This window comes from Podarcis cretensis, assembly GCF_951804945.1.
Source record: "Podarcis cretensis genome assembly, chromosome: 5".
Lineage (NCBI taxonomy): Eukaryota > Metazoa > Chordata > Lepidosauria > Squamata > Lacertidae > Podarcis > Podarcis cretensis.
This window is the reverse complement of record NC_137174.1, coordinates 59255935-59269581: the sequence shown is the minus strand read 5'-3', so window position 1 is coordinate 59269581 and position 13647 is coordinate 59255935. Positions and strand designations below refer to the sequence as shown.

At 47.5% G+C, this 13647-nt stretch overlaps 1 protein-coding gene across 1 annotated transcript in view; it reads left to right on the top strand.

The window, feature by feature from the left end:
* The window catches only part of SLIT1 (slit guidance ligand 1), a 124700-nt gene extending 114232 nt beyond the window's left edge, over nucleotides 1-10468 (top strand). The window contains exons 29-37 of the mRNA XM_079977221.1: nucleotides 488-627; nucleotides 1551-1644; nucleotides 1795-1932; nucleotides 3247-3484; nucleotides 4100-4230; nucleotides 4500-4654; nucleotides 5087-5375; nucleotides 6512-6723; nucleotides 7407-10468. Of these exons, the coding sequence (XP_079833347.1) occupies nucleotides 488-627; nucleotides 1551-1644; nucleotides 1795-1932; nucleotides 3247-3484; nucleotides 4100-4230; nucleotides 4500-4654; nucleotides 5087-5375; nucleotides 6512-6723; nucleotides 7407-7645 (1636 nt within the window). The 3' untranslated portion in view covers nucleotides 7646-10468. The remainder of the gene's footprint in view (nucleotides 1-487; nucleotides 628-1550; nucleotides 1645-1794; nucleotides 1933-3246; nucleotides 3485-4099; nucleotides 4231-4499; nucleotides 4655-5086; nucleotides 5376-6511; nucleotides 6724-7406) is intronic.
* Nucleotides 10469-13647: the final 3179 nt, after the last annotated feature.

The window sequence follows — 13647 nt, the reverse complement described above, 5'->3', positions numbered from 1 at the left end:
TCCTCTTTTCTTCTTCTTCTTTAACCCCTCCCCTCCCCTGCCTGTTCCACTACTCAACTTAAAGCCCCTCCAAGTCATAGCTGTCAACTTTTCCCTTTTCTTGCGAGGAATCCTATTCGGAATAAGGGAATTTCCCTTTAAAAAAGGGAAATGTTGACAGCTATGCTCCAAGTGTGTCTGCCCCAGAACTCTCCTGGAAACAATAATCTCTTTAACCCCTTCTATGCCGAGTGGCCTCCAAAGTGGATCCATCTACATCCTGCCAATCAGAGATGAAAGTGTCTCAGGTTCAAGACAGTGCAATATTCAGAACCATTGGTGGAGCATTGAATGTTCTTCTGGCAAAGCCCTGACTTCCTTTCGCTCTTCTTTGGGCTCTTTTCGAGAATGATAAAGAAAAACCACCCACAAAACCCCTGAAATGCCCCAAAGCGAGCAGCTTCTAACCTCTCAGTTTGTTAAACAACCCTCATTTCCCTCTCGACAGGTGTTCCTGCGTGGATGGATTTGAAGGTCCAACCTGCAGCCTAATGACCAACAACTGCAACAATAACAATTGCAAGAACGGTGCCACATGCATTAATGGATCCAGCAATTACACATGCTTATGCCTTCCATTCTTCACAGGTAGGGCCAGGCTTGTAATGGAGGCGGATGCACTTGAAGAGAAGCAGAAGAGAGCTAAGGTAGCAAAGCACAAACTTCTAAGCTGGTCAGTGCCAGAGGCAGGTTTATCCTAAGGATCTGACTCCAGTGCCCAACATTTACTTTTTTTAGTTTAGTGGTAGCACCTCTCCTCCACCAATACCTGAAGATACCCTGATGCATTAGCTTCCCAAGTAGTAGTTCCCCCTTCCCTGCCAGGTTAGTACGTAGCCTGTGAACAATAGTGTCTTTCCCTGAACAATAGAAGGAGATCCACCTATACTCTGGTTGAATATTGAGTCATGGGTTTGGGAGTCAGATACAAATAACAGCATTCTGGGCTGAAGCATGAGACATAAATATTTTATTTTAAATTATTTCATAAAATTTATTGTTAAAAGAAAAACCACCCCTCAAAGTAGTTTGGCACCTATTGTATGAATGGAAGTCTGCCATACCTTATCTCACAGTGCTTCTAGTGGGCTGCCCATAAGATAGGGTTGCCATACGTCTGGAATTTCCTGGACATATCCGGAATATTGTAGTACATTCTGCTAAGATGTCCGGGAAAATTTGGACATGGCAGCCCATGTTGGCAGCATCATTTTTGCTGATTTTCTTAAAAAGTAACTTAAAAACTTCATGTGAATCTGCCCAAAAAGCTCAACAACTTTGGGCAAAGTAAGAAAAGCTCAATAACTTTGCCGGTCCGGATATGGAAACCCTCCCATAAGTTGTTGGTTCTGTTGCACGGATGCAAGTGATGGGACAGCAAAGGTTGTTCTTCCTCGTTCCTTCCCTTCCCTGCTCTTTGCTTGGGGGAGCTGGTTCAGCCACATGCAGACTGGGCCCGGGGGACATGGGGCCTGAGCCTGCTTCTCTCTACTTTTCTCTCCTTCCTGCAGGGACTTACTGTGAGCAGCTAATGGATGTCTGCTCCCTGGAGCTTAGCCCCTGCCAGCATGATGCAGTGTGCAGGGCTACCCCTGATGGGCCCAAGTGAGTGATTTAGCAGCTACCATGGTGGCATGGGGGGAAGCAGAAAAATTTAAACCTACAGCAAACCAGGGGAATTGCAGACTTCTAAAGTGGATAGGAAAGGGATGCAGCTACGGCCAGTGAGTGGCTTCTCCCTGTCCCTGCCTACAGGTGTGAATGCATGCCCGGCTTTGTGGGAGATAATTGCAGTGTAGACTATGATGACTGCCTAGACCATCGCTGCCAGAACAACGCCAAGTGCTTTGATGAGCCAAATGGGTATTCCTGCCTTTGTACCGGAGGCTACAGGTAAGGTTGTGAGATGGGCAGGAGTATATACCAGTTCAACTCATTCTAAGCTACCTGAAAATCTCAACACCTGGGATTGCCCTCTACTGGAAGAGTTCCTCTTCCACAAGGGTGGCTGGGAGAAAGAGGTACAACGATAAGAGTGATCAGTTATTACCAGAAGTGTCAAACAGTGATTAGTTTTAAGACCCTGGCTGTTTCCAGCGTTGTTTGACTGTGCTTATGAGATTAAAAGAATGCATCTCACATTTGCTGGGACTTGGTACCACACAAGGAGTTACATGCCTAGTGTGAATTGCTCTGCCCACCAAGGAGTCGAGACAAGTTGTTCTGAACATCCTGGCAAAAGTAGTTCCTGTATATAGGGACGTAATGTACAGAGATATGCAACATAGCTCTGTCCTGCAGCTGAGGACAGCTTAAAAGACTTGGGGCACATGCCCATGACATAAACCTGCATAAATGTAGAATGCCTCTGGGCAAATTAAGAGGGTGGCAGGGCCAGCTTGCCCATGAGACAAAGTGAGGCAAATGCCTCAGGTGGCCAGATCCACAGGGCAGTGGATTCAGCCTCAAAGGGATGCTGTGGTGGCAGCAACAGCTATGGTGTACTCCTTGGAGGGCAGATCTGCCACTTCCTCAACAGCCCCCCCCCCACATGCCACCTCTACAGTGACTAGGGAGAAAATAATGGGGGCTGCCCTCTGGGCATGATTCAGAGTGAGCCCCCCCCCACAATGGCCTTTGAGTCCCACTTCAACTGTCCAGTAAGGTTGATTTGATACTCTCTATGTTCCTGATGTAGATCTTTACCCTTTCTTCCCTGGTTGGTGGGAGCACACCATTTTGTGGTTCACCTCAGGTGCTAAAATGTATTGGGCTGGCCCTGTCTGCTGGACCACCCCATAAGGACACCCCTGGCCAAAGATATTCTGGTTGTCTTTATTGGTGAAGAAGCAAACTGAGTAAAGTGTGTCAGTCTTCCCTTGGGATTCAGGGCGGTGTGATGACTTGTATGTCACTTGAGTATTTGCCTTGTCCCATTCACTTGATGCCCCAGTTCAGTGAACTGGAGTGCTCTTACTGCAGGCACAAACAGGGACCAGGAAAGATCATGGGGCAACACACATGCATGTGATTCCAGGCACATTTTACTCAGTCTCTGGGAAGAGGAAAATCAGAGGAGAGTGCACACTGCCTTAAAACTGTATGAGTGCCGCAGGGTCCAGCTGTGGTCCTGCTAAAACCCTGTGGTGTTATCCCCAAGTTGCCTCCCGCAATTTGTGCCTTGTTGTGTTCTCACTCTTATCATAGCGGCCAGCTCTGTGAGATTCCACCCCATGGCTCCCTCCAACCCAGCCCATGCGAGAGGGCAGAATGCCAGAATGGGGCCAACTGTGTGGAGCTAGGCAGTCGTGCCTTATGCCAGTGCCTTCCTGGCTTTGGGGGGCCCAAATGCGAGAAGCTGCTGAGTGTCAACTTTGTGGACAGGGACACGTACCTCCAGTTCACTGACCTGCAAAACTGGCCCAGCGCCAACATCACTTTGCAGGTAAGTGTTGATGAGCAAGGCTGCCGCCTCCGTCACCCCAAGAGCGGGCATCTGCCCACACTCTTCATCCATGCCATTTGTAGGACTGGTTGGATTGTAGAATTCATGTGTTGTTATTCTGCCTGGGTCAGAGGGATGTGCCAGTCTTCCAGGCACCGGCAGATATTCCTCGGTGACCTCCCGGCTGCTACTCCCGTGGCAGATAAGCAGGCGAGGTCTCGGCGATTCTTCTCAGGCTGTGAGAAAAACACACCGTTCCTTCTCTCTCCCCTTTGGTGTCCCCCAGGGAGGGGAAAGAAGCAGACAGAAATCTATTTACATCTTTTATTTCTGTCTTTCACTTCAGTACAGAGAAAACATGTCTGCACTCAACAGCAGTAAGAATAAACTCCACCCATGTACATCCTGTACGGGTCATATGACACACACACTGAGCTAACATCCGGTGCTCCGTACAGAATGGACTGCCCCTTTGTTCCCATGGCAACAGTCACACACATCCTGTTTGGCTTTCCAGCCACAAGCAGCTGACTTGGCTGCTATAGCCTTTGCTTGCTGCTGCATTGCTGCTTTATAATAACACCCCTTGCTTGTTCATTCCCTCGTTCTCTGCAGGTCTCCACGGCTGAAGACAATGGGATCCTCTTATATAATGGGGACACTGACCACATGGCGGTGGAGCTGTACCAAGGCCATGTGCGCGTCAGCTATGATCCAGGCACCTACCCCAGCTCTGCCATTTACAGGTAGCCCTCTGCCTTTGGCTTCTCCTTCCAGCTCAGAGTACCCTCAGTCATTGAGCAAAGCTGCACATTGACCATGAAGGCAAAAGGAAGGTTTCGGGGGTCTGGATCGTGGGGAGTTAGTGCAGAAGTGACAAGGAACACAAGGCAAAGTGGATACGGGTGCTGCACTTCCATGCTGGATGGGTCCAGATGGCTGTGGATACCAGATATCAGGCCAAAGGTTGGGTGCCACCAGCCTTTCCCATCCCACACCTCCCTTCTCTCCCTAGTGCAGAGACCATCAATGACGGGCAGTTCCACACTGTAGAGCTGGTGACCTTTGAGCGGATGGTAAACCTCTCCATCGATGGAGGAGACCCCATGACCATGGACGGCTTTGGCAAGGCCCACACGCTGAACTCTGAGGCTCCACTCTATGTTGGGGGTAGGACTGTGACTTGGGCCCAGTCCAGTTGGGGAGAAGGGGGTGAGAGAGGCTGGTATCTCTGTCACCTACATACTTGCACCTGGAGGGCACTAACTGAATGGAGAACTCCTTCACTCTTCTTCGCTCACGTCCATTGGATAGTAGTGATGCAAGAGGAACGTTTCTGTTCTCCTCTCCAGGGTGGGGTGTCTGAGCTCATACTGCAGGGCACCAAGAGCCACGTGCCAAACTGAGGAGGAGTGACGGGTGCTGTGGCAGTGGGGAGAGGGGAGAGAAATGGAAGAAGTTGGCTCTTAACATTCCACACAGCATTCCAGAATAAGGAATGCTCTTTTCCTTCCACCAGCACCATCTCTCTTTGCCCCAGGACCTTGCTCTTCCCTCCTCTTCCCGTCCCTTACCTTGCTGTTCTGGCTCTCCCCTTCGCAGGGATGCCCGTGGATGTGAACTCTGCCGCCTTCCGCCTCTGGCAGATCCTGAATGGCTCCAGCTTCCATGGCTGCATCCGCAACCTCTACATCAACAACGAGCTGCAGGACTTCACTAAGACGCAGATGAAGCCAGGGGTGGTGCCCGGGTGTGAGCCTTGCCGCAAGCTCTACTGCCTGCATGGCATTTGCCAACCCAACACCCCTCATGGCCCCATTTGCCACTGTGATCCAGGCTGGGTCGGGCCCCATTGCGACCAGCCTGTTAGCAACCCCTGCCAGGGCCACAAGTGAGTACACAGCAGCAGAATCCACCCTTTCCTTGTGGGCTTCTTCTCTCACCGCAGTGCTGTGTGCAAGATGGAGAGCGTGTGGGGAGGGATTGCAACTCAGTGGTGGAGCATGTGCTTTTCACGCAGAAGGGGCCAAGTTCAATCCCTAGCATTTCCACTTTGAAATGATCAGGAGTGACCTCTGGCTGAGACCCTACAGAGCCACTGCCTGTCAGAGCAGACAACTTTGGGCTAGATGCACCCATAGTCTGACCTGGTATAAGGCAGCTCCCTGTGTTCCTAAGTGTGACTGGAACTGCATCTTGTGGGCTCTGATGGGCAGTAGTTTGCCTCTCCTGTTTGCTCATCTCTGATGAGGCGGGGCAGACAGGGCATTTATGACTGAAGCAACAAAAACAGAAATTAGTTCCCTCTAAAGCCCAGCACAAGGGACGCCCAGCACAAGGGACGCGGGTGGCACTGTGGGTAAAACCTCAGTGTCTAGGACTTGCCGATCGCATGGTTGGCGGTTCGAATCCCCGCGGCGGGGTGAGCTCCCGTCGTTCGGTCCCAGCTCCTGCCCACCTAGCAGTTCAAAAGCACCCTTAAGTGCAAGTAGATAAATAGGTACCGCTTTATAGCGGGAAGGTAAACGGCGTTTCTGTGTGCTGCTCTGGTGCTGGCTCGCCAGAGCAGCTTCGTCACGCTGGCCACGTGACCCGGAAGTGTCTGCGGACAGCGCTGGCTCCCAGCCTCTAGAGTGAGATGAGCGCACAACCCTAGAGTCTGTCAAGACTGGCCCGTACGGGTAGGGGTACCTTTACCTTTACTTAAAGCCCAGCACAGGGGCATAGGTTTGGGAACAGCGTTCAAGAACAACAGCACATACCAAATGCCAACTCCTCCTTCACCTTTAAAGCAGCCTCAATAAAGCTGTACTTGTGTGTTTGGAGGATAAGGAAAGTTGAGGAGTTAGTGAGAACGCTCCTCCTCTCTCACTTCTTTGCATTCCTAAGATGATGTTGGAGAAGCCAGGGTGCACAGAGAATCTTGCAGGTCCTTCCTATGTTAAATGATGCTTCTAGAAGATGGTGGCCTAACTGCAACCTTTTGAATTCACCTATATTTAGCTTTATGTTTCACTCATTCTACAGGTGCGTCCATGGAATCTGCATGCCCCTTGATGCCCTCTCCTATAGTTGCCAGTGTCAGGATGGCTACAAGGGAGCCTTGTGCAACCAGCAAGGGGAACTCCACAACCCATGCAAGAGCTTGCAGTGTGTTCATGGTCAGTGCCAGATCTCAGACACAGGCGAGGCCTTCTGTGAATGCAACGGGGGATTTGATGGCGACCTCTGTGACCAAGGTCAGGCACCTCTCCCTTTCTTCCTTACATTCCCATGTGCCCCATAGCTAAGGACCCCTGAGGGCCCTCCCCTGATAAGACGCTTAGGCCTCTACCTAAGCTGCCAGTATTGTGTTAAGCCAGGTATGCCCACCGTGGGCAGAAGAAACCCCAGCCAGGGCGTCCTTAGATGCGATTTCTTGCCCAGCCTCTTCCCCTAGTAAGTTTTCTAGCAACTGTAGACCTCCATCCCTTCTGTTGCACTGGCTATAAATGGGAATTTGAAATTCCATGGTCCCACAGAACAGCCAGTGTTGTACATCCCAGTACAATACCATTGCACTCTTCTTCCAGACACTATGGCCACAACTTTGGTAAGGGAGCATGAGCAACTGAGCCACAAATTCTTGATTCCCATCCCCCACCCCACCCTGTCCTGCCTCTCTGTCCTCTCCTTCCATTGACAAAAAGCAAGACCAGTTTCGCAGGACCCCCAGCCAACCAGATAAGGGACAGATAAGATTTTTTTCTACCTGACCCTAACCATTCAGAAGGCAAGATCATTCGTCATAGTATGCTTATACATACTAGAATGCCCAGTTTTTTGAGTTGACCTTTACCAGAACCCCAAGCATAATGTATAATGAAGGCTTTTGCAGAGGAGCCTCCTTGCCTGACTTGCCTCTTCCTAATGTTTTCCCTAGAGTCGGAGTGTCGGGGTGAGGCCGTGCGAGACTTCCACCAGGTCCAGCGAGGCTATGCCATTTGCCAGACAACCCGGCCTGTCTCCTGGGTGGAGTGCCGGGGATCGTGCCCAGGGCCAGGATGCTGTGCAGGACTGCGCCTCAAGCGCAGGAAATACACCTTTGAGTGCAGCGATGGCTCTTCCTTTGTGGAGGAGGTGGAAAAACCCAGCAAATGCGGCTGTTCCCAGTGCATGTAGCCTCCAGCAAGGGACAGGCCAGAGCCAGAGACAAGTGGGCCAGGCCTGCCCTGACAGAGGCCTTGGGAACACCCTTGCCATCTCCTCTTGCCCCTGTTGCTGCTTGGAAGAGGGGTGGGGCAGGGCTCTCAGTTTGGCAATGGAGCATCTCCTTTGGCATGGTGACAATGGCTCTTCTGGATGGACCAGACAAAGGTGTAGATAGAAGACTTTTGCTGGGAAATCCAGCCCAACAGATGTATTTATATCCAGCACAGACTCTATCTGGGGCCACTACTTGTGCACAATACGGATTCTTAGCAAGCCTGTCCATGCCTGTTTGTTTTGCCCAGTGTGGTGCCCTGAGAGGCCATGTCCACAGCTCATGCCTAGACACGGGATCCTGCCATTTCATATCTTGTCATTTTACCCGGTGTTAGACCCTGCTATCCTGCACCATGTCTGTCTTTTCCCCCCTTTTCTTTTGGCAGTTTTGCTTTTTCTCTTGTTGAATACCCATCTGTTCCTATTCCTACTGGCTGCTCGTTGCAACCTCATCTTCTGTTTATAGGACTAAATTGCAAGTAATGCAGAGGCAGCACCCGGGCAAAGGCAGGAGGATTGTGTGCTGCAGAATTAGCAAAGATAAAATCCCTTAGGTGAATGGGAAGCGTTTGTATGAACAGTTGCCTCCAATATCGGATGGTTGCAAGGTAATGGTATTTAAAAACAGCTTAAGCTTGGAGCTGCAGTCTGGTCTCAACTAATAGCAAAAAGGAGCCACACTTGCTCCACATTGAATGATCCACCAGCATTAATAGGACTTATCACCACTTCCCTAATTTTGAAATCCTATACTCACTTAGCTGGGAGTAAGCACCTTTGGATACAATGAGACTTAACTGCCAAGTAAGCATGTGTAGGATCTTGTTGCATGAGGGCTGGAGAAACCTTGGCTAGCAGTCTTCCTGTTGTACCTCTGCTGGATGGGACAGGGAGACTTTCATGTCCCCAGTTATAAAGCCAGCCATCTCCATGATTTGAGGGCAGCAACAGGGACAGACGTAGTTTTCTCTGATTCTGCCTATATCACTGCCTTTCTACACCGCAAAAATCGGTCTCCTGCCCAAATGCCATCTGGTTTGCTGTAATGAAAAGTCTGGATATTTTCAGAGTGGTGCCTGTTCTGCAACCCAACGTCTGTGAACTCGAGAATAATCATTTTCATGCCCATCATGCTCACTTTCACCTGCCTTTTAGAACGGGAGGGGGGGGAATGAATTGCATGTGTCTCTTGCACTCAGATTACTGTAGCATTACTCTTCATACACCAGGCCCACCCACAAATTACCATTGCCCTCTTGTAATGGGTTGTGGGGTTGGGTATATCAGCCACCGCCTGCAATAAATGCTGAAGCACAGGCTTCCGAAGCAAGTGCTATAGATTATTTGCTCAGGTGGGGTTAGGCCTGGGCCACAGCATCAGAAGAAATAAGATGGCTCTTTAAGATCTAGGCAGTTAAAATAAACCAAGCTGACAGTACCTTCTCTTGCTATGTTTCCAAATCCCTGTTTGATAAGAGTTTTTATGCTAGACCCTGGACAATAGAGCTGCAAATTGGTCAAAGACACTTTTGATCTAACTTATTCTTGCAGAGAAAAAGTAGTTTGCACTTATCATCACTAGCTACTGACCAATAATTAGAAGTAAAACCATTAGAGTTGCGGGGGGTGGGGTGGGGGGAGAAACACCAAGCCAGATTCCTTCAAATTCTGCACATGAAAAGCTAATATCTCTGATCTATATGCACTATGTTAATTAAGCAAATCTGAAGATTATTTGCAGAGTTTGCTCTGCTTCTCTTGGTTGGGAGGAGAAAATAGCACACAGAAGCTGCCATGTCCCAACCACTGGAAATGCTACTTACCCAGCCTGCGTATTTGAGACTTCCATCAGACAGAGGCTTTAAAGTGTGTAGGAGACACTTGAAGGCTTGAAACAACTTTGTTCAAAAAAAATCGAGATGATATTCTCAGGATGCAGAATTTTCACCCAGTTTGCTGAGAAACAACGTGCTCTCCGGTACAAGCCTGGAGGCCTTGGCTGTACATGTGTTCTTGTTTCCAGGGCAACCTCAGCCAGATGCTTGTTCCCTGAAACTTATGGATCATGTTTCCTATGGTGGGGGGAAGTTTCCCTCCTAAAAGGTAGAGCTACTTGCCTGGAAGCATCTGGTACATGTAATCTCAAGGTTGCAGGTTTCTAGGAGGTACATTGGATATGGGAGAAATAAAAGGGTAGCATCTCAGGATACCCCCTAGTATAAAACAATTGGTTATTAGAAGCACAGGTTTTCAACTATACACTATATTATGGGTAAAACCAGCAGCAAGGAGGCTATCCTTTGCTCCTGCAGAGAATCAAATGGATGGCTAGTTGCAGGGGCTTCTACAGGGGCTCCCACCTTGTACCTCTGTGTGTGCTAGTCATGCAGAACCTGCTAACTCTTCCATTGCTGCAGGTTAAGAGACAGAAACTACATGGCAGCAGGGCATAAGTTGCCTTGCTAGTACTAAAAGCCTTAACTGGTGACTTTTGCAGACAGGTACAGCATGAAACTCTGTTAACATAACAGGATCTGCGGGGCCATTTAAATCTGCAGCCATTCTTTCATATTCTGGTTTTGCCATCTTAAGTATTTTTCATTTCTATTTATTATAGAAACCTCAAGGATGTTAAATGTATTTTTCTTCACACTGAGAATGTGCAGCTTTTAAACTTCCATTTGTAAGTTTCCTAAACAAGTTCAATTACACAAAATAAACTAATTAGGGTTTTTGGAATTTCTTATGACTTCACATTTCCGATTATAGCCAATACACATATCAAACGGAAAGTATCTTATGTCTGATTTTTTTGAAAACTGTGCCTGCCACTGCAGTCCATACTTTGGTAATAAAGTAGATTATATTGGGTATTGTTTGGTAGCCATATGCTGCAGAGGGCAATGCTTGATGTTCACTGTTCATTTTGTCCATCATGTACCAAAGTAAGTTTACACTTGCAATGTTATCTCAACCAAGTGGCAACACCTTCCACTTATCACCATACTTGAATGAAGATTGTACCAAGCTTTTGCTTGTTCACTGCTGGCTTTGAACCTCCCAGTGATCAGAACAAAGTGTTTTGGTGCCTACAGGGAGGGTAGCATCAAAAACCCAATTGGTGCAACCTTCAGGGGCAGCTCATGGAAAGGGCAGTCAGCAATTGTGTGAAATGATGTCTTTTGTCACCTGTTGTAAGCTAACAGCTGAAGTAGGTCTTTATACATAATACTTAGATTCTTACATATATTAATATATTTGTATTTAATATAGTATTTTTCTATGCTGTAAGGATGTCAGACAGCATTTCTCTGTTCTTGGCAGGTGCTTCTCTGTCAGATGAAAACCGGCATCATTGGTTTTAGTAACTGAGGTTTGTGATTCTTGCCACGCTTTTAACGATCTGAGTTTATGATGACTCAAGTGAGGGAACTCAAAATTGTCCCTCCTTTAGAAACAGCAGAATTGATTTAGTTGTTTTTTTTAAACTACCAATGTTGTCGTCCATGTGAACATGACATTCATTTAGCCACGTGGCTGGTCTTTTCTTTCCCCATAGAAAAATATAATAGGCTTGTCTCCCTCTCCCAGAACAATGGCCCAAATTAAACCTGCTGTTATTCAGTTTTCTCAGAAAAGAAAATTAGAGGGTCACTTCAATACAGGTCACGGCACTTTTCTTTTTTTCAACAATCACACTTGAGAAGGGGGCAGTCATCTCCTTCAGTTCTGTACTCTAGGAAAGTACTTGGTCCACAGCTTAAACACACCAAATTTTGCTCCTTAAGCAGCACTTGGACATAAAACAAACCACTAACTTGCAAAAATTAGGATTGGGTTTTAAAAGCCCCACTTCTGACAGGCTTAAACAACCCTTGGACCATAGGCATGTAAGAGGAAGTGTGGCACTGACATGGGATTGGTATTCTGTTTCTGAGGTAGCTGGACCTGTTTCAGACTTGTACTTGAGCTTCTAGGTGCTGCTGCCACCAACTGATTTTATCCAAATTCTCCCGTACCTCACAAATGAGAGGCTGGGTAGTAGCTTGCTCAGGAGAAGTGGGACACATTGAGCTACACCTTTGCTCCTGTATAGCCAGTGTGTGGCAATTAGGTAGGTGCAACCACACCTGGCTGGCAATAGTGCCAAATAGCGCCTCCTCACATGCACCAACAATGTAGTATCAAACCCAGCCTAAGCACGAAGAGCCAAGCACAGAGAAATGGATCAACTAGGAGAGGAAGACTGGTGTCAAAAACAGTGCAGTGTCTACCTCTGCTGAAGCTAGGGCAATGACCAGGCTCTGAAGTTCCTACCCAAACTTTCTGGTTTCTTTTGGAGAGCCAGCCTGCTGTAGACCAGGTCAAAGACAACACCCACATGGGAGTGGTAGCTAACAAGGCAATCTTTCCATCTTCCAACAGTTCATTGTTTGGTGACATCCTTCACAATTGTGTATATGTCTTGATAACCTCCAAAAGCAGCAATTGAGATGGCTCATCAACATGTCTCGTCTTTGCACATCAAACTATATCACACCACACCAATACTGATATAAAAGAAATGTTTAATAAGCGGCAATAAAGTAAGACTCCTTAGGGCACGCAGAGTACATACACAATGCATAAAGAGGAAGAAGAAACATGGAAAGAGCCAGAGGTCTAAGCCTCTCCTGCAGCCCCACAGTCTGTAACAAAAATGCGTTCTCTTCCACTGGTGAGTTAATAAAGCACACAGAAAAATCATGGAGCTGTCACAAACGTAATGGCAAAGATTCAATACAATTTCCATGGTAAAGTAGCCCTAAGTGTTGTAGGTGTGTCAAACGGGTAGGAAGCCACTGAACAGAACCTTTATTTTTATATACATTTTCAAATGTTACTCAGGTGAGGTATATAAATATTACCTAATGACACATTTTACCAACAATTCACAGCAGACACACTCTTCTTCTAAAGTCACAGCATTTCCCAGGGCCCTGAAGGGGATGAGGCTCCAACTTAAGCCTTCAAATACCCAACTCATGATCACACACTGGGTTTGGGTGATGTGCACAGTACCAGACCTGAGGGAAGGGGAATAGAGAGAATAGACCCCCCCAACACACACATTTGGTTCATCAAAATGGGGAAGATAGGAGTCTCTTAGACACAGCAAGTAAAAATACCTGTGCAACACAGAGTGAAGAATGAACTGACTATAAATCAACACAGGAAGTGAAGAACACACCCGCAGTCTTGTTGAGTGCTGTGCAACACACTGATAGAGGTTCATTCAACTGGGCAGGAGGTTATCCTAAACTTCAAGAATGCCCTTGTGGAAAGGTTGCAAGTCTACCCCTCCTCCCACCTCGTTTAACAACTTCATCTGAGAATTGAGGACTTTTACAATGGATATAGGCAGGGCTGAAGCTTTTCAGATGGCAGAAGGAGGGTGCAAGCAAAGCAACAAGTTTTCTGGAGCTCCATTAGGAAGCTGCATTGCCATGTTTTCCATAGAAAGAAGAGAGGGGTGATGGGTGGGAATTCTGAATGGCCAAGACAAACAAGAAACAAACAAACCCTTAGGAACTTCCGCACAAGCCTAACTTTTAAAAGTATGAGATAATCACAAAAGAGACATTCAAAATAAGACTAATACAACACAGGAGGGAGCAGAGAGCATAGAAATACTTAATGGTCCAAAGTAATAAAACAAAATAAATTCAGGGAGAGAGGGAGAGTAAAAAATGGGGCCCTGGACTCTTCACAGCAGCTGGAAACATGGGAAGTGATGAATGATTGGCTTAATCTAAAAAAGAAGGGGGGGGTGAGCACAGGAAACATCAAACACACAACACAAGAGGTGCTGGTTAGATTACAAGAGTCAGCTATAAACGATGCTTAGAGGGCACCATCACTTCCTCCATGTATGCCAC